Genomic DNA, 27,897 nt, shown 5'->3' on the forward strand with positions numbered 1-27,897 from the left:
GCCGGGGTCGCGCCGGGAGCGCAGCGCGGAGCGCGGCTGCAGGAGCGCGGCTGCCGCCGGTCCCCGCCTGTCCCCGCCTGTCCCCGCCTGTCCCCGCCGGTCCCCGGGCCCCGCCGGTGCCGTGTGTCCGCAGCCGGGCCGGAGCATGGCTTGGGGCGAGCTCGGGCTGCTCCGCTGGCTGCGGGAGAGCCGCCAGTCCCGCAAACTCATCCTGCTCATCGTCTTCATCGCGCTGCTGCTGGACAACATGCTGCTCACCGTGGTCGGTAGGTGAAACGGGCTCGGGCTGCTTTCCCTCCCCCGGCTTCTGCAGATGCGCTGCCTGAATGCCCGATTAATGCTCTCAAACCCAACATTTTCAAATACTGATTAATTTTGTTTTTAACCGTGAATTATATTGCAGGCATTGCAAACGCGCCGCCGTGGACATCAAAGTCTTGCTTTATTTCCATGTTAATGGCAAGATAAGGAATGGTATAAAAAGGTCTTAATAACTCCTTCTTTTTCTCTTTTTATTTTCTATTTTTTTCCTTTTCTCTGCTAAACGCCACTAATACTTTGTAGAACAGCAGATAACAGTATTTTTAGCTCATCATTTTTTCTCCTGTGGTCATGCAACTGAAACAACAGGCTAGATAACATTGGAGATGCCTGTTTCCTTTTGATAGTTCTGTTTCCCCCACATTGCTCTTAAAATGATAGGTTAATAAGAAAACTATCTAAGTCACTTTTAAGAAAAGCACTTCCATGTGTTAGTTTAATAAAATAATAAAAGTTTCGATCAAAGTCTAAGATCCAACTTTTAATGGCTTCAGTGGCACAGTGTCAAGATTCAGAAATCTACTCAAGTAAAACAATTGAATATTTTTGACTGGTAGACTTAGAACTCCTCATATTCAAATGTTTATGTGAAATAAAAGAATCTAGTTCAGAGAAACCAGATGCTCATGGATATGCACACAAAACACACCTGAATGCTCATGGTTCTCCTGGAAGTGACTTGGTCTGTGCAGAGCCAGCTCTCAGGTGATGCTTCAGACTCAACTTCTGAATCTGACTCCTGAATTCCTTGAAGGGGTTTCAGCTTAAAAGTTGATGGCACAAGGTAGACCTTAGTTAAAAAAAAATCTAGTTTTAGCAAGTTGATTTTGGAATTCTTTTACATTATTCTTCTGCCTTATAACATTAGTAATATTTAATTGCTTGTTTAGTAATATGTATGCTAGAGGCCCTAGAAATTATTATAGTTTGCAGGTTTGAGAGGCTGGGCTTTTTTCAGGATGAAATGCAAGATGGGAAAGGGTGATTCTGTCACTTGAATTAAAATGAATGAACCTGACATCTGTTTTTACAAACTCTGAAATCCTAATGTCTGAGATACACATAAAAGCAATTAAATTGCAGCCAAGATCTTAAAACATGTAAACATGGTTCCTTTTGGATGATCTTTTCAATGTAAATTTTAAAATAATGGGACATGCAAATATCAACATATTATTTCTGATTCCTTGATATAGGTCTGTTACTTTTTTTCCTTCTTATGCCTGGTACTTATCAATATTTTGGTGGTTTATTTTAGAAATGTTTTATATAGCATTTTTTTATATTTTGGTTTAATAATCATTCCAATGCTCTTCTCATTATTCATGCTTCCACAGCCTAATAAAAGGACTTGTGCATCCACGTGCAACAAAGGGGCTTCAGACATGGGTTTTGATACTTTTGATATTTAGCTTAATGATGTATGTATAGAAAACCTTATGGAAATCTTATGAAAACTGGCAAGAAATAAAGATTAGTGTAAATGAACTTTTTGTTTTAACCTGCACTTCTGAGTTACGGGTGTGTTTTTTCCCACGAGCAACTTTCTCTTTCAATTCTGTGTTTCTGAACGTGCCCTGTAGGAAAGCCTTGTATTTCCTGATCAATGGCACAGCAAGCAGCTTGGTGATTCCACTTCCAAATAACCTGACAGTAAGATGCCAATGTATTCTATTTGTTTTTCCAGTGCCAATAATTCCCAGTTACCTTTACAGCATCGAACACCAGAAAAATGCCACAGAAATCCAGACTGCTAAACCCAACGTCCCCTCAGCAACCATGGACAATTTCCAGAGCATCTTCTCCTACTACGACAATTCCACCATGCTCACTGGAAATGAATCTGACAAGACAGAGCCTGCAGAGCTGCATCAGACCCAGACAGAGCCAATGGTTGTCAGGGTGACTCCCTCTCCCTCTGACTGCCCCAAGGATGACAAGGAGCTGCTGAATGAGAACGTCAGGGTCGGCCTCTTGTTTGCTTCAAAAGCAACAGTGCAGCTGATGACCAACCCCTTCATAGGGCCCCTGACAAACAGGTATGGCATTGCTGCTGCTCCATCCCACACCTGTGTTTTAGCCCAGACTGGTGTTTCAAACAGGTTATTCTTAATTCTCGTAATTCTCCCTGGATTGCTGCCTTCTGGAGGAATATTTCAGTGAAATACATTTGATGAACACTTCTAAACGCTTACACCCTCTCCAAAATAGCTGCACATCAGCCATTAGTATCTCACACTTTTCCCCCAGCTCCTGAGACCTTGGGTTTTTATAGAAACTTTTGCTAAGATGGTGTTTGCAGTTTAGGAAGGATGTTGAGATGCTTGAGGGCATCCCAAGGAGAGCAACAAGGCTGGTGAGGGGCTTGGAACACAAGCCCTGTAAGGAATGTTTGAAGGAACTGGGGGTGTTTGGCCTGGAGAAGAGGAGGCTCAGGGGTGACCTCATTGCTCTCTACACTCTCCTGAAGGGAGGTTGGGGTTGGTCTCTTCTACCGGGCAGCACTGGCAGAACCAGAGGACACAGCCTCCAGCTATGGCAGGGAAGGAACAGGTTAGATATTAGGAAAAAATTTTCACCAAAAAGAATAATAAAGTACTGGAAGGCTCTTCCCAGGGAGGTGGTAGAATCACCATCTCTGGATGTGTTTAAAAAAAGACTGGACATGGCACTGGGTGCTAGAGCCTGGTTGAGGTGTGAGGGCATGGGTTGGACTCGATGATCTCAGAGGTCTCTTCCAACCTCATTACTCTGTGATTTTGTTGAAATATCTCCCATATAGTTATAGGAGGCCAAAAGACAATGCAATTCACGAAGATTGTGAATTGTCAATATTCCTGTGACATCCACATTAGGCAAAGATGATATTGACACTGTAGGCAGGGCTCAGACCCCTTCCCTGCTGTCACTGAGATGAGCAGCTCTTCCTGTGTGGTGGTTTGGACTTGTCTGAGGAGAGAGTCAGTGGGAAATTTGTGTGGACTTCAGGGAAAAGTGAACAAATGTCCAACTTTGCTGATGCCATGTTCATCACCCGGTTCAGTGGGTCCCACATTCCCATCAGTACACGACTCTGCCCCATGACTCTCCTAATTGCTCCCTCTAAATTCTTGCAAATACATGATGTCTTGAACCAAATATGTTTAAATGGGACTTCACAGAAAATTTATTTAAGCTAGGATCAAGCTTTTAAAGCCCCTTTCCAAATCCAAGTACTGGTGATGTTAACATGAAGATTAAAAAGTATGTATAATACCATTTAAATTTTTGATGTTAATAATAAATTTCATTTCACTGTTAGCATTTTGTGTAACCACTCCCCATAGAAGCAGTTTCAGTCCTCCCAAACAGACTATGAGATCAATCTCTGCAGGAAATAATCTCAAACTGTATTTAGTGTACATATGATCTGCATATTTCATATGTAAGCTGTTTTCACAGAGAATTATTCCTTTCAGAAAATGCAGCAGAAATTTGTACTTGTAGAACACTTTTGTTTAAGCAATCAAGGTCCATCATAGGTGGCAATGTTTAAAACAACCAACACACTCCAATGACAGATATTTCAGGTTTTGAAGCCAAAACTACCTTGTTTAGGTTTTATAGTGTGTGTCTAAATCTATATATATAGATTTATATATATACACTATATATATATATTTAGGGTATATATATATATTTATAGTGTGTATATACATACATTATATATGTATACAGTGTATATATATATATATATATATGCTATTAAACCTAATATATATATATATATATATTTATAAATATATAGTCTGAGTGTTTCCTTTCAATCTCATAAAAAGTATCCAGCTGAGAGCTAAGCAGCATTTTTGGACTCACAGTGTTATGTATTCAAAATCTGTGCTTGGTCTTTGGAACTGATCTAAACACAAAAGCTCTAAATGAGAGAGACAGTTTCATTTCTCTCTCATTTCCCCTTACCACCAATACATATCACCTACACAGATATAAGTACACCACCACGAAATTACTTTTGCACAAATATTGCTGCAAATTGAGAAGGATTTTTCTTACCCACGTTGTTTAGTGAGGATGCCATAGCTCCTCTGCAGGTAAAGTAACAAAACATCAAATGATGTTTTTATAACAGTTCTTTGGATGTGCTTCTAGTTTTTCCTAGCTGCCTACATGGTTGCCCTATTGATATTTGCTGGTTTTGTGTTAGCACCATCATTTCCAGAGCCTGCCAAATGAGGAGAAAGCTGTGTGGTCACCCCTGTGCCCTGGAGCCTGGGATGTGTGTGATGCATCCCTGCTTTGGCCATGGGGCAGGAGGTGTTCCTGGAGCATCTCCCTTTCCTGTTAGGGCAGGGCTGGCACCACACCAGAGTGAGCTTTAGTGCTGGGAGCTGAGGTTTCCTCCTGGAAACAACCCCCAGGATTTTGCCTGGGGCACTGGGGCAGGTTTGCTCACAGGAGTGGGAGAAGGAAAAACAAGGAGCTCTTCATCCCATCGTCCCACAGGACAAACTCTTCCCTCATACAGCTGAAGTGAGTGCCTTGATGGCAAAGTGGCCCTAAATTAAATTTTGGGTTCACTGGTTTTCTTCCATGCATTATTTGTATCTTGGTACTGGTATCTGCCTTGGTTCTGAGAAATGTTTAGTGGGAAATATCAGTTAGCACATTTATCAATTAACTGTAGAAGTTATCGGGTACCCTCCCCCTTTTAAGCTGACAATTTCTAATAATAATAATGTATATGATCAGCTAGAATGTGTGATTGTATAAATCAAACAGAAAATATCTGGGTTATCAATAGAAAGACTCTTCCTTACCACTGATAAGCTGTTTGGTTACTGTTAAACTTTTTGCCTTTATTACTTCTATAAAATTCCAGCAAAATATCAAAGCTTAAGGAGAAATGATTGCTTGTTTCAAGATCTGTGTTCAAGTTGGTTAAGATGCCCAGAAAGTTTCTTTTTCAAATGAGTAGCACACTGTGTACAGGGATTTTTATTTTTCAATCAAATGTAGCTGTTCTAGAGGGGTTTAGAATTTTGGTCAAGTGCTGGTTTTCACCAGGCACTGGCTTTGAGTTTGTACAGCCAGCAACAGGATGTTCTACTCATATCAGTCTGTGCAAATAATCACTATGTGTTAGCTTTTCTGAAGGTTTCTGAAGGTTTTGGAGCTTGTTTTCCCTTTTTTATAATTACTGAAAGTTTAAATTTTCAAAAACAAATTTCAGAATTGGCTTCATTCAAGGAGTATGCTCTGCAAAAACCATTTCTTATTTAAAGCCCAGCTCTTTTCATGGAACACCAGACACACCTGGCTCAGAGAACAGGTTTGCAGTTCCTGAAACAATACAAGTTCCTTCTGCCCTAACAAAGTCCTGGCAGAGCAAACACCAGTGATGGCTTTGCCATAGGAAGTGAACAGTTCACTTCCCACCCTGGCACGCTTTCAGGGCAGAGCTGACAAGATTTTGTGGGTCAGAAGCACAGTATTATGTTTTTCCTGGTGGTGACATTTGTGAGCAGCTCTCCACAAAGCACAGCAGCTGACACAGGGCTCTGTGAGGAGGAGGCACTGGCAGGGGCAGACTGAAAGCTCTGCCTGAAGCTGCCCTGTGAAGAGAGTGGGCAAAGGCTGCCTTTGTAACCACCTGCTGTATCCAAATGCACTGGCACAGGTGCCCAGAGCATCTGGGGCTGCCCCTGGATCCCTGGAGTACCCAAGGCCAGGCTGGATGGGACTCTGAGCACCCTGGTCCAGTGGAAGGTGTCCCTGCCCATGGCAGGGGGTTGGAAGGAGATGGGGTCTAAGTTCCCTTCCAGCCCAAGCCATTCTGTGGTTCTCTGATTCATTCCATTGCTTTTACCAATCTCTCAGCAAGCTCTGAGCACCAGGCTGTGAGCCCAGCTGTGCCAGCCCCTCAACCACCAGAGACAGTCAGTGCCTCTGCCAGGTGTGTCCCCTTCTTTTATTCATTAGTCTGAAAAAAATTGTAGTTTTAACCTTGTCTTTATTCATATCAGCCTCAAAAAACATTAAAAATTATTAGCTATTTTCATCATCACCATCCTTGCTACAGCTTTGAACTCCTTAGCATGAGAGAGAGAGAGAGTAGCTAGGACCAAAGTGTGTTCATGCTCAAGACACACACAGAGAAGAAAGAAGAGGAATAAATAACATTTGTAACTACTTTTTACAGTTCAGTTCCTGTGAGAGCTTTCCTTTCAGGTTTTGGCAGAGGTTGAAGTGACCTGTTCTGTCTGTTCAGGTCACTCTGTCCCTCTGCCTCCCCTGTGCTCCAGCACAGGGACCACACACCCTGTCCCTGCTGACCCTACGTGTTCCTTTTGAACTCCACACATATTCAGTGGTTCAGAACCTCAAGGAACATATTCTTGCCATAAATCCTCCCCAGTCTTCACTGGCAGTGAGGAAGAGAGCCAGAGCTCCAGCCAGGACAGAGCCAGCAAGGGGTGCTCACGTGGAGCTGTGTGATAGCAAGGTTGGAACCAGTGGATTTGCAGCACTCTAATTGGTAATTAGGCTCTAATAATCCACAGCTGCTCACCTGGTCAATGTAACCTTTATTGTGCTGTTGCACAGGACCAACAATCTGCTGTCTTAGTCTGGAGTAATCTTGTTAATGGGCATAAATCATTTCCTGAGAGCCCTACAATCTGGAGCCACAGGGACTGAAATGGAGTTCATCTGGGCATCATTCTCCAGCCATGGCAGCCTTTCCTTTCCCTCTTTCAGCCAGTGACTCAGACTTTTCCAGAGATCACAAATACTTGTAATAAGCACTTTTAGCTGCAAGTAGCCTTGGTGAGACATGCTGGACTCTGCTTCAGAATTGCTTGGAGGGTTTTGAAAGGAGTGCCCAAGAAAATTATATGTTTAGCTGTAGTAATAAGAAAAGATAAGAGAGAGGACAGGCTGTAATATTCTGTGGTGCTGCATACATGCAGAGGAACAAAATGCAGAGGTAATTGTGGTGGAGGGTGCTGTGTCATGGCTGAGGAAAAACTGCATATTCACTTTTCACGTGAATGGCCCAGGACCAAGGGGCAGAATCACTGAATTGGCTGCTGCAGGTGGTGCCTCTCCTTTTCATGATTATTTATAGTGCACTTGTTCAGCACAAGCTCCCAGTGTGTGCTCTCAACACCTGTAGAACAGAGCAGGGAGTGCAGCTGCAGGTTGGACATTTGTGGCAGCACAACTGCCTGTTAATTAGGGCTGCTGTTTCAGGGTTTGCTAAGAGCAGGGTGTGTTGGGATTGCCCAGGAAAGGACATTCTGCATATCTAAAGCAATGTGGGCAGGACTGTCCCCTGAGAAAGCCCAAGCATGGCTTCTAGGGGTTCAGCAATTCCATGCAGGGGCAGAATTCAGCAATTCCATGCACTCCAGAATTGTGCATCTCCACGTTTTGGGGGATGCTCTGAGCAATATTATAGTTCCAGAGTATTATAAGGACTTGTTCAACTCCCACCCACTGCCATGTGTCACTTTCCACCTTGCTGTGGCCCTGTTTGTCCAAGGAAAAGGAAGAATAAGATCTGCAACTGCAAAAATTAAGAACAAAGCTTGAACAGTGTTACACTGAGCATTAGAAGTGGCTTCCAAACTGTTTGTTTTCTTCCTGCCTTCAACCACCAGAAAGTTCCCAGATGCAGGAAGCCCATTGGAAGAGTTGAAATCTCCTTTATTTAGTATGACAGCACTGCTCTGTGCTTAATTTGTGAATGTTTGTGGAAGATCTCCCAGCTCATGTCTCTGATGCAATGATGGAAATGTGAATGTGGGAGCCAATTTGGATGGCATTTCTCTTCATGCAGTAACTGAACATCATTTCAGTGTACTTGTAGCAGAAGCAAACTGCTATCTCACAGGCCCTGTGTCCAGTCTATGAATTGCTTGATTCCTGTACTGAAATCAGAATTCTCCCTCGCAGTTTCCATCCTAGATACATCTGGGATGGCCCTGACAGACCCAGCCCTACTTTACTTTGCAGTGGGAAAAGGCATAAAGACATTCACTGACAATGCCCACCACCAGCAGTAGCCATACCCACAGGGTTTATTTACTCTTTTTGTCTGCACTCCTCTCAGTGCTTTGTTTAATTGAAAAACTCAAAATCAGAGCAATTGTGATCAAACTCTCTGTGGCCTGTTCTACACTGGGAAGTGCTCACTTCAGCTCTGAGGCAGGTAAGAATTTGGCAAGAGGTCATTTTTTATTTCCTCGTGTACATAGAAACACCAGTGGAGACCAGCATCCCATCATGTAATACCTATTACACACACTGCAAGGGAAAGGCTGGCTTAGAAAAACATCATTCCCTTTAAATAAAGCAGACAAAAAGAGTATTACTCTTTTATATATCATGTGTGAAGGTGCTGGGAGATTAAAGTTATTTTCCTAAGGCTGCAGGGAAAGTCTGTGACAGGGATTTAATTTGCTTTGGAGACACCAGTTCAGGTGAGTAGCACATGAGTGACCAGGCTCTGCTGGATATTTACAACACCCACTTACAGATTTCAACTAGGAGAATCTATGTTAATATGTTTTATAATATGTTTTTGTCATATTTTAATGCAGTGGTGATTTAAGGCAAAATACCACGTGAAAGCTCAATTTATTTCATTCACAAGAATGAGACAAACAATGAGCATTGAGCTCTGCACTCGAGGGAGTTTTCCATTATCAAAGGTTCTTGACTGTATAAAAATATTAATACAAAAACAAAGCTGAGAATAATTATTTTGGTTTGTCTATGTCATGACTACTGTCATTAAAAGGGCCATTTTTGACCCTTCCATTATTTGATTGACCTGCTTTGGCCAACGCTGCCCATTTAAATGTGCAACACTGGCAAATCATTGCAAACTGAAATCCTTTGAAAGTACTCCTGAATTTGGCCATTAAATAATGTCCAGGCAAATACATTTGAGATGCACAATCCTACAAGAAATGAAGCTGTGAACAAAGTGTGCTGGATGGGGTGTGCACACTCTCTTCAGAGCTACCTAGGTTTGGACTCTAGGGTAGATTTTTATTGGTGTGAAAAATAATATATTGTGATTTTTTTTTTTTGGTGCTTGAATTTTCAGTTTTATCTGCTCAAAAAATATAATTGCTTCCCAGCCAGGGAGTTCTTTATTTCCTGGAAACTTGAAAATACTTGGAGCAACCAGGCATTTCTACAGGCTGTTTGGAGTCCTAATGAAGAAATGGGCTGATGAAGAAAGCTTTGATCAGCTCCATTTCTGCTCCTAAACCCATGGAAAGCAGAAGTATTATTCTCAGGCTCTTTGGGACTCTTCCAGTGCTCCTGAGGCAAAACTCCCAGAAAAGCTGATGACAAATTTTTCCAGTAAAAAAGCCATTGGCTTGACTATGTCTCATTATAATCATTGTCTGATGAGGATGGAAACAGATGAGCACTGAAACACGACTGGGGTATTTCAAAATTCAGCACACTCAGGGAAATCTTCCCTTGGCATATCTTTGGCAACCTCATGGAGCCCCAGAGGGGTTTTATTGGGAACAATTAAGGCAGAATGAGAACAGGGCAATCAGGGCAATTATGAGAAGGATTTTTTCCAGGGATTCAGATGAAAAGCCTGCTGTGTCAGATGAAAAGAGGTTTGTGATGGGGAAATATATGACCATGTGGTCCACAATAAACAGTTCAAAGCCTGCCAAGAAACTACAGGTTGGGTTTGTGCGGTGTGTGAACTCGTGTAAGACTAACTCAAAACCCCAGAAATGTGAATATTCATTTTGTTTTCCAGAATAGGCTACCAGATCCCACTGTTTGCTGGCTTCTGCATCATGTTTGTTTCAACAATCAGTAAGTGTCACATCTTCCTTGGTCTGGCCCAGGCACAACTTTTAAATGAATGGTCCATAATAATTATCACTAGGAGTTCTTCTGGTTGATCTCTGGGGACTAATTCCCAAGGAAAATTTGAGGGAAAAATTGAGGGAAAATTGGGGTCAGCTCCACATTGATGGTGGTGCTGATGAGATTGAACAAGAGATCTTGATCTGAGGGATCACAGCCCTTCATCCCACCTCAGCAGGCCTCTTCCTTAGCTGAGCCTTCCAGGTTTTTCTGATCTGGAGCAGGGCTCAGACAGTTGTGAACAGCCAAGGGAGAGCTGTCTTGCCAGGCCCTGGACAGGCAGATACCATGGGGGCTTATCAGAAGGATTGTGAGGCTGCAGTGGCTCGTGAGCAGGGTATGAGTCAACAGGTTCACAGTGCTGCTAAACATCTCTGTGGGATGTGCAAACAGCAGCACAGCCTGCCAGTCAGCTGAGATAATGTGCCTGCTCTAATGGCATTGATAAGGCTTCAGCTGCTGCTTTGTGCTTGGCTTTGGCCTGACATTTAAAGCTGTGGCCCAGACAGAAAGAGTACAGAGGACATCAAGGTTCATTAGAAGCCTGTGAGGATCAGTGAAAGAGCTGGTTTTGCCTCAGAAGGCAGATGTAAGATGTATTACAGCCTGTGACAAAAAAAGGAAGGGGACAAACATTTTTCCAGGTCCTCTGTACATAAAAGAAAGAATAATGAGAGGTTTCCCAGAGGGGATGTGGATGGCACATCCCTGGAAGTGCTCAAGGCCAGGTTGGACAGGGCTGGAGCAGCCTGGTCAAGGGGAAAGTGTCCCTGCCATGGCAGGGGACTGAGCCAGGTGATCTTTCAGGTCTCTTCTAACCCCAAACATCCTGTGATTCTATGATCCTAAAACTGTATCATCAAGGGGACTGAAGTACTAGAGAAGAGGACCTGGTCTTAGAGGCACTGACAATTCAGTGGTTTAGGAACATGTTAGATGAATTCTGGTTGGGATGTAGATAAGAGAAGGGAGCCTAACTCATGGCAGAGGAGAGAGCTGCTGATCTGCTGAAATCCTTTTTCCCTTTATTTTTATGTGTCCACACAGTAGGGATTTTTGTAAAATGTGGTGAAAAGCCCCAAGAGGCACAACCACAGGGCAGGTGGGAGGAGTGCACATGGATCCCATGTTTGGCTGGTGCATGACACCTTCCTGCAGCTATAACCTGCCCAGCAAAATTCCTAAGTGGCCAAGGGATGGGAGCTGAAAAAAAAAGCTTTATAAACTCACTGTAGATTAATGACACTGACAATGACAATGACATGGGCTCTACAAGCAGGGATGTGGTTGGGTTTCTGAGAAACTCCTGTTTTCCAGCGCTGTGGGCGGGGAATGTTGGCAAAATACCTGGAAACAGACAATTATTTTCACAGTTCTTCATCCTAACTTGCTTGTCTAACAGAGCAATTCTTCCAGGCTGAGTGCAGCATCCAGGGGCTCTGTCCCAAAGGGCAGGGAGTGGCTGGGGTGAACCCTGGGGTTAAATCTCCTGGGAAATAGAGAGTGGCTCATCCTCTGGTGCAGTTTCCCTGCCAGTGGCAGGAGGAGGAACTTGCTGAAGGTTTTGAAGGGGGGGGAATCTGGCTTCCCTGCACCTTCAGCCAGCTGTGCTGCACACATCTGGCAGCACCAGGGGAAAACCTCTCTCCAGCCCTCATTACTGGAGGAAGCATGGTGAGTGTTGTTACAGCTGCCTTCCCCAGTGCCTGGAGCTCCACACTGGAGAGGTGAGGCTGGGAAGAAAACTCTTATTACTCCTCTTGTGTGCAGCTGAACCAGAGCAGATGTAATCAAATCCTGAGTAATTAGTTAAAACTGCTTGGGCTCTTGCATTCTGTGTTACCTGGAGGCTGAGACACCTGGGAGCAATTCAACATTGACACATCTAAATGCAATAAGGGAAAATAATGCAGTTAGCATTGAAAGTGGCACAAGTCACTGTAAACACTTGACTGAATTGTAGGAAGTTTTTGTGATAGTTTCAAGAAATCTAACTTTTTAACCTAGTTATAGTTAACCTAATTTTAAAAATTACCTCTGTTTTTTATTTTTTTTTCCTGCAGTGTTTGCCTTCTCTGGGAGCTATGCACTACTATTTATTGCCAGGTCCCTGCAAGGAGTGGGTTCCTCTTGTTCTTCTGTGGCAGGTAAGAGATGATAGAGGAAAATGCAAATCACTTTCAGTCTTTTTTTTTAATTTAATTTCATCAGCACATTCAATAATTAATACAAAAATATTCAGTTGAATCAATTTCTTTTTTTGTTTTTCTGTCTATTTTATATAAAGTAGCTCAAAAGCAAATGTCTTTTAAGACTTCCTTGGTATTTGGGTTGCAGTAAGGTAGAGCACTAAATGAACTGCACTCTCCCTGGGATTTCTGCACCTGTGTCTTCAACATTTTAAATTCATTTTTAGCCCTTTTAAAGGTCACTGGGAACTTATGTTGGTACTTATTACAGTTAGAACAGCAGCACTGTCTGTTATGGAAATTTCTGTTATAAAATGTTGTTTTCAAGGGCTTACCATGCTGGCTGCCAGTTTAGGTACCAGAGTTCCAAAAAAAGTGTCTCATTTTTAAATGAGTAGGTAGAATGGAGTATGGGTTTTCAGCCCAGATTATTTGAGCATTCTTGAGGCTGAGGCCTGAGAAAATTGTTCATGCTGAATATTCCAATCTTGGAAAAATTTCCTGCAATGGCAGGAACTGACATCAGCTAGGGCTGCAAGTCAAGCTTTCCCAAGGGAAGACATGCCAGAATGAAAATCATTGTTCAGCTGTAACTCAGTCCCTGTGCAAGGAGGCACCTTGAGCTATGGGCTCTTAGGTGAGCACAAGATTTTCTTTTTTCTCCGCCAATGAACACAAAAGAGCAGAAAAGGCCAAGGGACCATCTAGTCCACCCTTTCCTGAAGGCAGGATCAACTTAATATCTGTCATTCCTCATGCACACTTGACAGGCCTGACCTCAGAAGCCTCCAGAACTACCCTCAGCATCCAGCTCAGTGCTTAAATACCTTCATGGTCAGGAAGGTTTTGTTCCTGATGTCTCATCTAAAGGCTCTTTGCTGCCATGTGAGCTTATTTCTGCTTGCCATCCTGCAGAGAACACAAAGATCAGTTTCCTTTCTTTATCTTCCTGGCTCTCTTTTGTATTGCAAGGCTGTTATCACCTCTCACATCAGTTTTACCCTCTCTGCTTTTAAATTGGAGCTCCTGCAGTTGTCTCTCACAGCTGTTATTCTGAGCCCTCGCTCACTCTCATTGCCGTTCTCTGCAGGGTCTCCAAGCAGCCCCAGATTTCTCCCTGAGCTGCACCAGAGCCAGACCCAGCTCTGGGGAGAAGCTCTGGCTCCTTACAGGGCCAACAGCAGTGGGAGTCTCACCCTGTGTCTCACAGCAAAGGAAATTTTGTGAGCCATTGCTGGCAGTCATTTCCTCCCCTGCGTTTGTGTCTGCAGTCGTTCCTATCTACGTGTGATAGAACACACAGATCTGAATCTATGTCCTAGAACTTTGTGTTATTGTCTTTGCATTTCCCCCTCCCTCTTTTCTTGCAGAATATTTCCCCAAATCCCACATTCATGGTGAATTCTAATGCAGCTCTCCAGCTGTTCATGCAAACAATTTGATGTCATCCACTCTTTTCAATAAGCATGATAATCCACTCAGGACCTCTGCTCCTTTGGTGATGGATGGTATTTACTGAGTGACCAACCATGCAATGTATTGTTTTCCTTCTCTGTGTAGCTGCAGAATTTATCTATTGAGTCCTATGTAAATCTTGATTTGAAAACAGGATTATTAATTTCTATAAGGACTCTTCTGCAGCATTTACATCTGCAGTGTCTGAGTGCTCCACAAAAAGACAAGCAAATTAGGCTTCATGTTTCCTTTTGTGAAATGAAGGCTCATCATCAAGTGCAGAAATAAGGCATGTGAAGATAAAGGTCAAAAGGATCCTTTAATTTTTTTGTGCTGAACTTGAAATACTCATTTACAAAGCAATCAGCTCTGCATAATACCTCCTGCCCAGAGCACTGTCCACAATTGGAGCTAAGTGGTCACCAGACCTTTGTGCACTCTGAGTATGAATAAATGATGGTGAATACTTGTCAAAAGCTTTGATTCTGCTCATGGAAAGCATCATCAAAAAGCTCTGTGAGAGAGATGAATAAAGAATCTAACTAATAAGGGCATCACTAAATTACCTGACTAATACTGCACAATAGAACTCGGGGACCATCAGTGCTGCCAGAACCATTTTTGCTTGGAAGTTGATTCTGTGGGGAGGGAATATATGTACATACATACATACATACATATATATACACACACAAAAAACAAAACCCCAAACACTTGGTTATTTCTGTATAATGTTTAGTAGGTGTGGCAAATGATGGCCATAAACTGTACCACACAGATGCCTAATTTTGTGCTGTGCTTTTTTCTTATGTCTCTTTATTTATTTTATTTATTTATTTTCCTATGTTTGTTTATTTATTTGTTTATTTATTTATTTATTTGTAACTGTAGGGATGGGATTGCTTGCCACTGTTTACACGGATGATGAAGAGAGAGGCAACGCGATGGGAATTGCACTTGGAGGCCTGGCTATGGGAGTATTAGGTCAGTGAGCTGGAGGCTCTGCTGGCAGAAGGAGCCATCCCCCAGCCATCCCAGAGCTTGTTCTTGGGCCCTCTGGCAGCAGCAGAAGGGTCTCTCTGGGTGTTGTGGTCTCGTGCAGTCTCCAGAGTGGATTCATGGTGCATGTGAGGAACAGCTTTTCCCAACACAGGCATTCCCTGTGTGGGTTCACATGTCAGGCAGTAATCTCTGAGATGTTTGGGATTTGTTTACACTGCACAGTGTTTTTGGGGAATGGAGAATATGGTTATTGCCATGATCAATGATCTTTGTGGGATTTTCAAACTGGATTTTTGGTCACTGTGTGCCCGTAGCAGGGTGCCCGAACGCTTGCAGGGGTTTTGTTCTGTCAGAGTTTTCACAAGTGTGTCCTTTCCTTTCCTTGGCAGTGGGGCCCCCTTTTGGGAGTGTCATGTATGAGTTTGTGGGGAAGAGCTCTCCTTTCCTGGTGCTGGCAGCCCTGGCTCTGTTTGATGGAGGTCAGTAGGTCCCTGAGTCAGCATCCCCTGAGGCACGTCCCATTCCTGCTCCTGCCATCCATCCCGTCCTGCAGGACAGTCACAGCATGCATTTCTTTTCACAGCTGTTCAGCTACTTGTCCTGCAGCCCTCCAGAACACAGGCAGAAGTGAGTATTAAGGTAAAACACTGCAGGAATGGGTGTCACTTTGCCTTTCCTAATCCCAAGTTTTTGTTTCACAGAGTCAGAAGGGGACACCTTTACTGACACTTCTGAAGGACCCATACATCATTATTGCAGCAGGTACCAGGCCTTTTTTTCCTTCTTTAAACCAGCCATGGATGTCATTCCTACCCCCTTGGCATGCCTTGGGCTGAGCTGCTTTCACAGCATTGTCATTTGCTGGTTTACTTTATGCAAAGATCTAAGAATGTTTTGGTAATACAGGATGAATGAACCAGCAGAAGCACAATAGGCAGAAAATTTGAAATAAATGTGTCTTTCCAACTGAGAGGCCACTAATGACTTGCAGGTGCCTGCTGGGGCAATGAGATGTGGCCAGGAAACTTTCTGTGAGGAAAGTGACTTGAAAGCCAAGGCTTTCAGAGTGAGGGATTGCCAGCACAGGGAATAACACTGAACCTTGTTTCTGTTTGAAGAGGGAGTAAATTTGGTCTCTTGAGTGTGAATTGTTGTATTTCAGAAAAGGTCTGGTGGAATGGTGAATGGTGTTTGCTATTATATGTATCTTTTTTCTGATGAGCCTTTCTGTCTCAAGAGAAGTTTGCCTTTTTGCATTGCACATTGCTGAATGTTTATTCTGAAGTCTGTAATTAAACCTGGCCCTTTCTAATGTTGACAAAACACCTGGAAACAGATAATTATTTTCACAGTTCTGTTACTTCATCCTAACTTGCTAACAGTGCAATTCTTCCAGGCATTTCTGGAAGTTTTCTGTTTCTTGCTGATTTTAGGGAATTATCATAACCTTGACTCTGTGACTTGATTGAGCTGTGACTTAAGTTACACAAACCCTTTTGCTTGAGAAATTCTTGGAGCAGGAAAAAACCACTGAATAAAAGTATAGCAAAGACAGTTCTTGTGACAAGAGATCAGATTTGTCATTCAGCTGATTCAGTAACTTCTCCTACAGCAGTTAAATTATATAAAATATGAGAAATCCCCATGGATTATCAATGGGATTAAGGGGAACACTTGGGGTCTCTGCCTCCCAGGACAGAGGCTGCCCAGTGCTGTGACAGTGCAGATGATGTTCTCTGACCTCAGCCTCTTCTCCTTGCTTTATTTCCCTTGCAGACCAAATTTGGTTTTGTCAACTGCCCTGGTTTGTGTCAGAGGTGATGCCTCACAGCCTGTGCCATCAGTACCCTGACTGGGCAGGAGAAATGTCCCTGAGATGTTTATTCCCTGCTGGTGGGAGCTCAGGGAGTGAAGTCAGGTTCATTCCTGGAGCCAAACCTCACTGACAGGGATTGCAGCAAAATCAGTGCTACTGCCTGGCAAAGCTGCATGACAGACAAGTTGCTTTGAATGATCAGATCCAAAACCCAGAGCTGAGGCAGGCATCACCATGAGCACACCTTGGGAAGGTGTGGGACAGCTTTTCACTGGGTGCCTGCTCTTTCCCAGGAAAATGCCACTGATGTCTGTGGCACTCTGCCAAAACTGGGGGGGGTCCTTGGCTCTGGAGGTGGGATTCAGCTGGAAGGCTGCAATTTCACACCTTCTGGCCAACACAGGACATTTAATCCCATCCAAGGAGGAAAAGATGTAGGATTGATGCCCTTGACACGTGGCACTTTAAAGTAAGGTCAGCTGCAGGCAAGACTGAGGAAAAAACTAATTTGTTTTCTTTTGGGGAAGCTTTGCTGAGGCAGCAGGCTCTTGGGCTTTGCCCTGAGATTGCAGAGCACAGCTCAGGCTCTCACTTTTCTCTTGGGGCCCATTCTCCAGGTCTGAAGCACCTTTATCACCATATAAAGGTGCTTTGGCAAGCTCTGGGGGTGCTTCCTGGCCTAGGGAGAAGCAGGTGCCACAACAGTGTGCAGCCACACCTGTTTCTCCTTCCTTTGTGAGCTTTGTTCAGAACAGAATAAACTGAACAGAATAGAATATTTAATTAAATCGAATATTTAATTAAATAGCAAAGCCTTTGCTATTTAAGCTGTCTTAGTTAGAATGGTCCTGCCTCCTCTGGCTGCACCTTGTGCAGCCTGAAATGCTTTTTCCAGCATCAAGGAAGCTGTTTGAGCCTGGCTGACTTTGGCCTGGGAGACCCCCAAGGTGTTTAACTGGGGCTCCTCACAGACCCACTCTGGGAGCTTGCACCCAAGTGGAAAGGTTGGCTCTTGTCTTTAGGGCAAAGCAGTGCTGAGCTGTTGCTCCTTGCCTGGGGAAGGGATGAGCCAGCTAGCCAGCAAGGTCATTTCAGGAATAGTCTAATATATTCTGACAGCTCTGAGCAAAGAATGACATCAGTGCTCATTTGGTTTTGAACCTTGTGATGAGGAACTCCCTGTGAGAGAAATAATGTCTCTCTGACCTCTGAAAAATACAGCTTTTTTTAAAAAAAAAAGGTAAAATTTGTATAGTAAATGACTGGAAGAGTCTAGAATCTATTTTCCTGAAATTCAGAGGTTGTAAATATTAGGAAGAAAGGGAACACAAGGCTGAGGCTGTCACTTCCAGCAGTGATTCCCAAAAGCCATTTTAAAGGGATTAGCAGAGGGGACATGTCCTGTTGCCCTGCATTAAGCCTTGAGTGCCTGAGGGCCTTTTGAGTAAGTGTGAAAGGCATCTTGGATCCCAAGAAATGCCATGGGGTTTCTTAATCCCTGCACTGGAGCTGAAGTGCAGCACTGAGGAGGGATGAGCACGACCCACACCCACTGCTGTGGGCAGAGCTGAGCTGGCAGCCAGACTGAACCAGCACTTCCACCTCTTGTCATCCTCTGTGTCTGGGCTATTGAAGGTCCAGGGATTCAAAAGAGATTGAAATTCATAGGGCTGTGCAAGCTCAAAGCCAAAGCCACGCTTGCTGCCCCAGTGCTGCCTGTAGGATCTCCAGAGAAAATCCCCATTTTTGGGAGCAGACATCCATCCCTGGGCTCGTACCTTGGTATTTCCAGGATCGAGACCTCCACAGGCTGTCATGTGGGGCAGGATGAGCTCTCAGGTGGCACAGGGTCAGAGCCTGAGCCTCTTACACAACAGGGCTCTGCTATTGCCCCAGGAGGCCAGGTAAAGACCAAGGGATTGCAGTTTTAGCTAATCATTTGTACAACAGACCTCGTGAACTTTCCAAATGTCATCAAGCTCACTGCAAACTTTCACATTATGAAATAGCTTAACCTTTATTGTAGAATTTCTAGGAGAATAGAAACATATAAAAAGTTAGCCTTCAGTGATTTTTACACTGTGTTCTATTTAATGTTAATCACCATCTGACACATGACAAATAGGGCTGTAAAAAGTGCAATATTTAATGTAAAAGCATCCATTCTTTGCATGGCGGTTTTTTTAAAGTCAAAAGAAATAATTACTACTATTTTTTCCCCCTCCCCTTCTTTCTTTAAGGCTCAATCTGTTTTGCAAACATGGCTATTGCTATGCTTGAACCAGCTTTACCCATCTGGATGATGGAGACCATGTGCTCAAAAAAATGGCAGCTTGGTAAAGTACAGTGCACTGTTTGCATCTCTATGTTTTGTCTATTGAATGTCTGAGTTCTGGTCCTGTTAAAGATTATTTGCTTCAGGGGGGGTAATTAATATTTTTTATTTGGCATCCTTTAGTGGTTAATTAATCATCCCTTTCAACAGAAAGCAGTGGGGAGCCCCACCTTGGACCTTGTTATGAATTTTAGCAGGGATGCAGCCTTGGGAAACCAAGTCCCTGGGCAAACAGGGAGCATGGCCCAGGCATCCATTTGCACTCCAGAGGAAAGTGAGGCAGGTAATTTCTCTTTGAGGTGAGCAAGAGCAGGAAAAAACCACCAGAAAGTGGATTAAATTCTAGTGAGTGACAAACTGTGTGTGAGAGGTTGATGTGAATCTTCTTAAGTGGGCAATGCTCAGCCTTCATCTATCTCTGATTAATTTAATGATGTGGTCATGAGGGTATTTTTTAATATCAGTGTGTAGTTTGAAAGAAAAAGAAAAATCCTTCATGAAAATGATGTTCAGCTGATATCCCTGCTCTGTTTTAATGTACACATTACACCCTATACAAAGCACAAACCTTAGTTCTGATGAATGCTGTTGAGATCTAGAGTGGCCACAGATGCAGTTCTTAAGGAGTGAACCTTTTATGAGTTCTTAATGCTGAACCTGGCAATAACTTCTAGCTGTAATACAGCAGAATGAACATGCAAACTTAGGTATTTTGAAGCTCAAAAAGGAAAAATAGATATTGCCTATCTACCTCCCTCACCAGTTTCATATTACTGGTGCAATAGAAATGAGATTTACAAATCTCTTCATTGAACAGAGGTTACTAGAAGGAAAATATCTATTTTAAATTAAGACTAATTTAACCCCTTAATGATACAAGTAATCAACTCCATTTCACTCAGTCTGATTTGACAGCATTAATTAAAATTTTTAAGCCTCTAAAATTGTAAATTGAACTGCAGGGTTTTAAGCAAATTATTATCTTATGCAATTGGAAGCCAGCTGTTTGAAGCATGATCTGAAGAAGGTGTAAAGTACCTTTATTTGACCAATGAATATTACTGTGCATAAAGCTTATTTACAAAATTATGGCTCTGCCTCAGTGTACCACAGCTTACAGACCAACCTGTGCAAGTCTTATTTAACAAGACTTTGCAGCACAATTTGTCTTTTCCAGCTGTCAAGGTCTGCTCTGTGTGACCATTTGGTATAACCAGAAAGCTCCAAGCAGTACTGAAGTAGCTGTGGTTACACAGGCTGAAATTAAATATTTCCCCAGCACCGCCACTGTAACCCACAAGGTTTTTAATCACAGGATATTGCTGTGCTAAAAATTACCTCTGGGTGGTTTTTTTCCTTATGAATATATCAGAGAGATGGGAAGGAAGATGGATAGGCAGGAAATGAGAAAAGCTCTGTTGTCCTGGTGAAAGATGAGGAGCACACACACGAGAGGCAGGGCTGGGATTGTGAACCCTGACACCACAGCTGATTCCTGAATCTCTGGCTGGGTCCTGCCCTGGGACTTCTGTGTAAGGAGAGGATGAATCCTCCAGTACAGACTGAAATAACTGGATTTTAAACCAGAGATGTCACCAGCAGCATCTGCTCTAGATACAGCCACTGCTGTGGCAACCTCATGGATAGAAAAGCACTGCTGGTGCCAACAATGTGTTTTTCCACGTGGAAGTGGGAAATGAGAGAGACAGAATTTACTCAGGTGTCCTCATCTGCAAGCTATTACAGTTTTAAAAATTTTTATTTTACTTAAAGCAATATGTAATTAAAAAAAAAAATTAAAAATATGTTGGCTAAACCATTTTAATACTATTTTTAATGGTCTTTTACCCCTACATTATTGATACATGCTTGACCAAGGGCCATGTCACAGCACTACAGACCTGCCTGTAACAGGAAGCTTAGAGGGGGAGTGTCCCTGGCAGAGCCCTGCTGTCCCCTCCTGCAGGGGATTCACCCACCCTGAGCACCCTGGGCTGGCTGCATGTGCTGGGCACGGGCTCCAGCAGCCCTGAGCTGCAGCAGAGCTGCTCTCCCTGACCCATCCCAAAGCTTGTTGCAGTCAGATAAAAACTTTTTGCTCTTTGTTGTTCTGTCCTCTCTCCCAGACCAGTTCTTGTATCTAATGCTGAAAAACTCTTTTTTCAAAGGCATCAGGTTGCTGCTGCATTTCACAGATGATGTCCTTGATTTCAGGAGGAGGCTGCAACAAACCGGATATTTGATTCTTTGAGCTCTATTAGATGTGTCCAGATCCAAATTGCAGTGTCTGGCATTTATTAGTTTCTTCTAACACTTCCCTGAAATCCTTGCTGATAAAACCTCTCATTCATATTTTTCAGGCGTCGCTTTTCTTCCAGCCAGCATCTCTTATCTCATTGGGACGAATCTTTTTGGGATACTTGCACACAAAATTGGAAGGTATGCTTAATTTAAAAATACTAATCACCTCCCAGTCTCTTCATGTACCATTTCCAGTGTTTCCCAGGACAGTTTATTGATAGTGGAAATTATTAAAGCTTGTTCTATAGGAGAAAAATTGCTTTTTTTTTGAACACATTGCTACTTTTGCTGTTTAACTCAGTGCTTCAGACAGGGCTTTGAAACATTCAGGATCAGCTCTAACATCTCATTATCACCATCTCTGAGTGATGTTTCTTCTTTGGTAGGTGGCTTTGTGCTTTGCTCGGGATGCTGATCGTGGGAATAAGCATTTTATGTGTAAGTAGACAATCACAAATCTTTTAAATCATGTGAATGTTGGTGTGCTCATCTTCAAATATGTGCTTTTCCCATGAGAGTTTCATGGCATGTTATTAAACAATGTGTGGTTAATGGGTTCCAGATCAGAGTTTTGAGTGCTTTCCAATTTCAGTGCTTCAATTATTTTTAGAAATGATGACTCTGAGAGGAGCATGCTGCTCTGTTGAGCTGTCACTCAGCAGTTTATAATAGTAACTGTGTCAGTGGTTTAATGGCACAGTTGTCTGAAATGACAGCTCAGAACAAGGATCAGACTCTCAGATCTGTACAAAGTGGGCCATAACTACTTGGAGAATTTGTCCCAGAAAGAGAAGCTAACCTCATTAGCATGTGCAGTATGGTGTAATTAACCGGCTGAAATTTCCTTTGTAGGTACCGTTTGCTAAAAACATTTATGGGCTCATAGCACCAACTTTTGGAGTTGGATTTGCCATAGGTAAGAACATTTGCAATGAGTTCTTGCAATCTGCTGTTTCTGTAAAAATTATTTGATATGAAGTTACACAGAAAATCAGTTTTTTTGGTATTCTGATCTAACAGCCTGATCTGTGGCCCAAACTGGCAGGCAGAGCAAGGAGGAATTAAGGGACAGTGCTTAGGGAGTTTGAACCAGGCTGCTTTAGACCAGTTGGACCCCCAGGCTGTCCAGAACTGCTCCATCAACCTAAAGAGACCTTTCAACCTGTCCATGAATGTAAATGTTGTTTTTAGAAATGCAGCTGTGCACTGCCCCAAACCCACAGCCTTTCCTGCAGAGGAAAAGGATTTATACAGTCATTTTCACTGGAAAAAAGAGGCTTAAATTGTTTGTACACAAAGGGGATTTCCCAAGATCACACACAGGTGCTCCTCAAGTAACGTGTGTGACTTTCCTTACCCTGGGCTGTGCAGTGGGGACCCTGCCTTGTTTTCAGTGCTTGGTGCTCAGCAAATGTCCTGGGGCATCTCCACACCAGGGATGTGCAGTGAGGGGAAAGAAGCTACAGGAACAAATTATCTTAGCAGTTTTGTGAGCTGTCTGTGCTGTTTCTTGCCAGAAATGAGGGTGTGTACCAAAAGACATGATAAAAACACTGGAAATCATTTTGGTTGACTGGGGGCAAATGCTGTCTTTTAGGCCTTCAGTCAGGATAGGTTCACACCAGATATCTTCCCCCTAATTGCTTGGCCAGGGAATGTGGGGTGGGAGCTTTGCTCAGACACTTGGTGGGAAGTGTGGATACACCCTAAGCTCCCACCTCCCCTGTCCTCTGGCAGGTGCCACGTGTGCCCGTCCACAGGTGACCCCAGACACAGCAAACACCATAGAGAGCAAAGCTAGCACAGACTGTTTTTACACAAATCTTGCTGTATACATGTCCACACATGACCTCAGGCACAGCAAACACCATAAAAAGCAAAGCTAACACAGACTATTTTGTGTTATCTTTGCTTTTTATATGTAAATCTTGCTTAGTTATGAACAAGCATCCTTTTAGCTGCTTTTTGCACCCCTTCTTAGCACATCATTCACCAAAAGGGGTTAAAAGAAGGGGAGGAAAAGGCAGCAGCATTTTCCTGGCATGTGTTTTGCAGGGATGGTGGACTCCTCCATGATGCCAATCATGGGCTACCTGGTGGATCTGCGCCACGTGTCAGTCTATGGCAGTGTGTATGCCATAGCTGACGTTGCCTTTTGCATGGGTTTTGCCATAGGTAAGTCCAGCCTTCCCCTGCCTGGAAAGCACAGGTAAGCAAAGCAGGAATCTGCTACAGTGCCAGCTGTGAATCCCAGTGGGGCCTGCAGATTTTATGAGAGGAGGTTCTTATTTTCTGCAAGAAATCAGAGCGGGGGGAATTGTGTTTGGCATCTGTTCCCCTCCCCTGCTGCAATTTTTCATTATTGAGTTAACAGGCTCAATTCATGAGCCTGAAGGTGTCTGAAGGCACTGAACATAAATGGGATATGCTGGGGAAAGAGGCCTTGGAACACTTTAATACCACAGCTGTGCTCCAAGGGTCCCTGACCCCCTGCCTCCTTGAGAGCACGACACAGCTGCCCTCAGGAACACCTCAAATCTCCCCAAGGAATGTGGGCTATGGAGCCAGGAAAGTTTTATGATTATGTTTAATCATATTATACTTTTATATATCTTTTATATAATTATATGTAAATTTATATAATTTTTGTATTTATAAAATTTTATATATTTATATTATATATAAAATTTATATAATTATATATTATTACAGATAAAAATTATATAATTTTATATATTTATATATATTTTATGTAATTATATATAATTGTGTTTAATCATAATTATATTTATGTTTATAATTACAAACACGTCTTTACATTCCTCCAATCTGTTTGTAAGATGGGTTAGGGTTAGGGTTAGGGTTAGGGGTTTGTATACAAAATTACTTGTATACAAAATATGCTGCTGCAAATGTTGTGTCAGAGCAATCTGCAGAAAAGGGTTTTTTTCTGTACAAGGTCCCTCTGCTGGTGGTGCCATTGCCAAGGCCATTGGATTCCCATGGCTCATGACAATTATAGGAATTGTGGATATCATCTTTGCTCCCCTGTGCTTCTTCCTTCGAAGTCCACCTGCCAAAGAGGAGAAAATGGTAAGTGTAACTTGGTTTCTTTTTTTTTTGTTTTTTTTTTTTTTCAGTGAAACAAATGATAATTTATATTTGCATCTTTGCCTCTAAGTTCCTCAAAACAGCAGCTCAGTGTATTTCACTCTCAAGCATTAACTTTGGAATGAACTCCCCCTTCTTTCTATGTCCAAGATGTATAAAGGCAAAGCCTTTATTAATTAGATGTTACAAAGTCACAAATTTGATTTTTATGAATCAGGGTCCTGCAGACATTCCTCTGCACCAGCATATGCTGTGGTGGAGTCAGTAGAGAATTCATTTCCCGTTTCCTTGAGGAGCCAGAACTCTTTTGGCCAATTGACCAAATTATTCCTTGGTGTGCCTCAAACTGGTTTTTCCCATTGTCCTCTGGGAAAAAATATAAAAAATATTCCACAGTATATTTTGAATCATCTTTTTTCTTCCTTCTCTTCCCTTCATACAGTTCACCTATCCCTACAAACTAGTGGCTTTTCCTGTCCAATATGTACCACAGGGCTTCTCTTTTTTTTTTATAATATAAATTTACCAAAGACTTATGATCTGGAGCACTCAGTGCTCCCCAGCCACTGCAGGGTGTGTAAGAACAGTATCACCATCTTTAAATTTAGCCCACTCAGCACTCCATCCTTGCTCTTCCCCAAAAAGGCTGATCTGGGCCCAAAATGTAGTTGCTGGTTGTTTATTTGGGTGAAAAGAAACTAATTTTGCATGGCCATGGTCTTATTCTGCAGTGGCACCTCTCTGCAAGGTCAGGACAGCACCTGATGCTGGTGCTGCTCACTTTGTGCTGGCAGAAGGTGGAAAATTGAATCTTGCTGCAATAATGGTGTGTGTGAGGCCAGAGACCTTCTGTTTGGCTCATGTTTGGACTGCAGAATCCCAGTTAATCCCTTGTCATGACCTTTGCTGAATGCACTGGTTTCGTTTGTTTTGGTTTTTGTACATTAAATAAGGCTGAGGAACAGAAAGGAAAAAAAAAATCAGCTGCTCTTTCTTGGCAATATAAAATTTATCATGTGCTTCCAAGGGTCTCCCCTCATGGCTCCAACACCTTCCAGCATCTGCCACCTCTAATATAGCTTTAAATGCAAAATAGCTCCTGTTCCCAAAGTGGCTCCTGGCTGTAAAATCATGTACAGTTCTTTCAGGTTGGAGGAGAGACAAAAGGAGGGTCCCAACATTGTGGTCTTTGCGTAATTATAACCCCCAAACTTATTTACACTCAGCAGGAAGAACACTACACAGCCAGTCCAGAGCTCCTTGGGAAATTTCAGGCCAGAAATTTTAGTATTTTATCTGGCTCTTACCATGATTACCACTTTTAGCTTGCCATGGGTGTCAAGCACAGTATAGGGACCACCACTCCTGGCATTATCCTCAGTTTTGCTCTTCTGGAACTCCATGGAAAGAGGGGGGAAAACAGTAAAAGAGTCCTACTTGAAGCAGTAGGACTGCTCTTGATCATTCATCCAGGTTTTAATAGATGGAAATCAATTCTGGGAGGGGTAAACTACTGTCTCTGCAGAGCAGGTAAATGTATTTCAATAACACCTGGGCTGAAATACTGGAAATAGAAACTTTCCAGAGCTGTCTTCAGCACTAAGATCCCCCCTCACACAGACCTGAGGACCAAATTTACCCTAATTGCAATCAGTTTGGGGTCTGCCTCAAGGGAGGAGAGGTGAATCCCTGAGTGCTGCATGCAGCCCCAGCCCCAGCCTCAGCTGGATGCTAAGCAGAAATACTCACACTCTCTTTTCTTCCAGGCAATACTCATGGATCACAACTGTCCTGTGAAAACAAAAATGTACACCCAGAACAACATCCAATCCTACCCCATAGGTGAAGAAGAGGAGGAATATGAAAGTGATGAATAACAGAAAAGCCATATAACATATTTAGGTGTACAAAATGCTGTGGTTCATGTGAAACATCTCATCCAGAAATAGGTTTTAGCTGTACTGTACATTTAATAGTGAAATGGTCAGAGAAACCAAAGGTATATTATTTATTGGTGACTATAAAGCAGACTGCAAACCGCCTTATGGGGGGAAAGAGCTTTTATAGACCATTTGTATAGTGTTACTCTTTGTGTATTTAATTTTATTGAATATTACACTCTATTTTTTATTAAATGTGTAGTATAAATCTGTATAAAATGTGAATTTTAACTATTTGGTTTTTAAAGTCACCTCATTGACAGTCTTTCATATTTTATTTGAAGTCATAGGTTACTGTCCAACTTGAGTCTTTCTTATTTGATTGGAAATTTTAAAAAGCAACCCTCAAGGAAAACCCATCCAATTTGCATCCTTTTAAGTGACAACCTTGTAAGTGCATTGAGAGGAGCTGGAATTCAGAGTGTGGGCAGCACTATCACTTTTTTCAACTTCAGGTCCTAATAATATATACAAAAAACTAAGAGGCACAGTTTCTCTGCCAGTTTAAATACTGCCTTCTCCCTGAACCCCCAGCGTTGAGGAAAACATGTTAAAGAGATGAGTGTATTTGTATTATTGGTACCTAACAAAGCTTTAATCAAGCAGTTGTGCAATGTGAAGCCCCCAAACACTCAGCACCAGGTAAACAAGTGGGGATGAACATGCAGTGCTCCTGTCCCTTAGCAGGGAATGTAACAGCATGAGGATACCTTTTGTATTTCTATCTTTTGGATCTTTTAACATATTTCGTATTTATTTCAGTTTATTTATCTTCAGTGAGTGGTTAGGAACAGCTGCAGTATTACAGTATTCAGTCTTAGCAGGTACTGAAAGTGAGCTGCTAACTGGAGCAGTTCAAACAACTCTTCTACATGCATTTACGTATCCATCTAAAAATTCAGTGTACATTTTTTTTTTAATGAGTTCCAATACACTCTTTGCTTAAAAAAATGGAAGAAACAGCCAGTTTGTTGCCAATCTCTCATAACATTTGGGGACACAGCCCAATACAGGTGAAGTACTGTATTAGGCAGTCCCTGTCTGCACTTAGAAAAAACAAGACTTGGAAAGAAAGCATTTTAAAAACAATCCCAATGTCCTTCTCAGCCATGGTGTATAATTTCATTTGTAAAATGAAAATCTTGATGTGCCTTCTCTCATGTAATTGCAGATGTTTTATGTACTACAGCATAGATACTATGTTTACATATAGTTTTGTAAAGCGTATATACTATGGTCAAAAAATATGAAAAATATAGTGGATCAAACTTCAAGTATTGCTCTGTCAATAATTATGCATTCAGAACGCATCAAAATAAAGTTATCTGACAGAAGTTCATGATCTATTGTAATAAAGTGAAAAAAGGATTAAAAAAGAACAACCCCCCTCAGGATTTGCCTTATGCAGTGTGCTTTACCAGTGGGGAAAGCTGGCAGGAAAGCATTTCCTAGAGCTCCTTCAGAAACCAAGATTCTGTCTCATGATGAATTCTTCACCAACACCAAGTAAGTAATAAT

At 42.5% G+C, this 27,897-nt stretch overlaps 1 protein-coding gene across 1 annotated transcript; it reads left to right on the top strand.

Moving 5' to 3' along the window:
• On the top strand, window positions 1-27,718 carry SLC18A2 (solute carrier family 18 member A2). Its single transcript, XM_071446237.1, has 15 exons — window positions 1-266; window positions 2,009-2,360; window positions 10,118-10,176; window positions 12,294-12,377; window positions 14,766-14,858; window positions 15,266-15,355; window positions 15,460-15,503; window positions 15,578-15,638; window positions 18,933-19,028; window positions 21,388-21,466; window positions 21,715-21,766; window positions 22,181-22,244; window positions 23,384-23,503; window positions 24,288-24,421; window positions 26,206-27,718. Exons 1-15 carry the CDS (start codon window positions 146-148, stop codon window positions 26,314-26,316), a joined length of 1,560 nt encoding a protein of 519 aa, XP_071302338.1. The 5' UTR covers window positions 1-145; the 3' UTR covers window positions 26,317-27,718.
• The last annotated feature ends 179 nt before the right edge of the window (window positions 27,719-27,897 follow it).

Source organism: Agelaius tricolor, unplaced genomic scaffold (assembly GCF_023055355.1).
Source record: "Agelaius tricolor isolate 1412-34295 unplaced genomic scaffold, bAgeTri1.0.p SCAF_22, whole genome shotgun sequence".
Taxonomy (NCBI): domain Eukaryota; kingdom Metazoa; phylum Chordata; class Aves; order Passeriformes; family Icteridae; genus Agelaius; species Agelaius tricolor.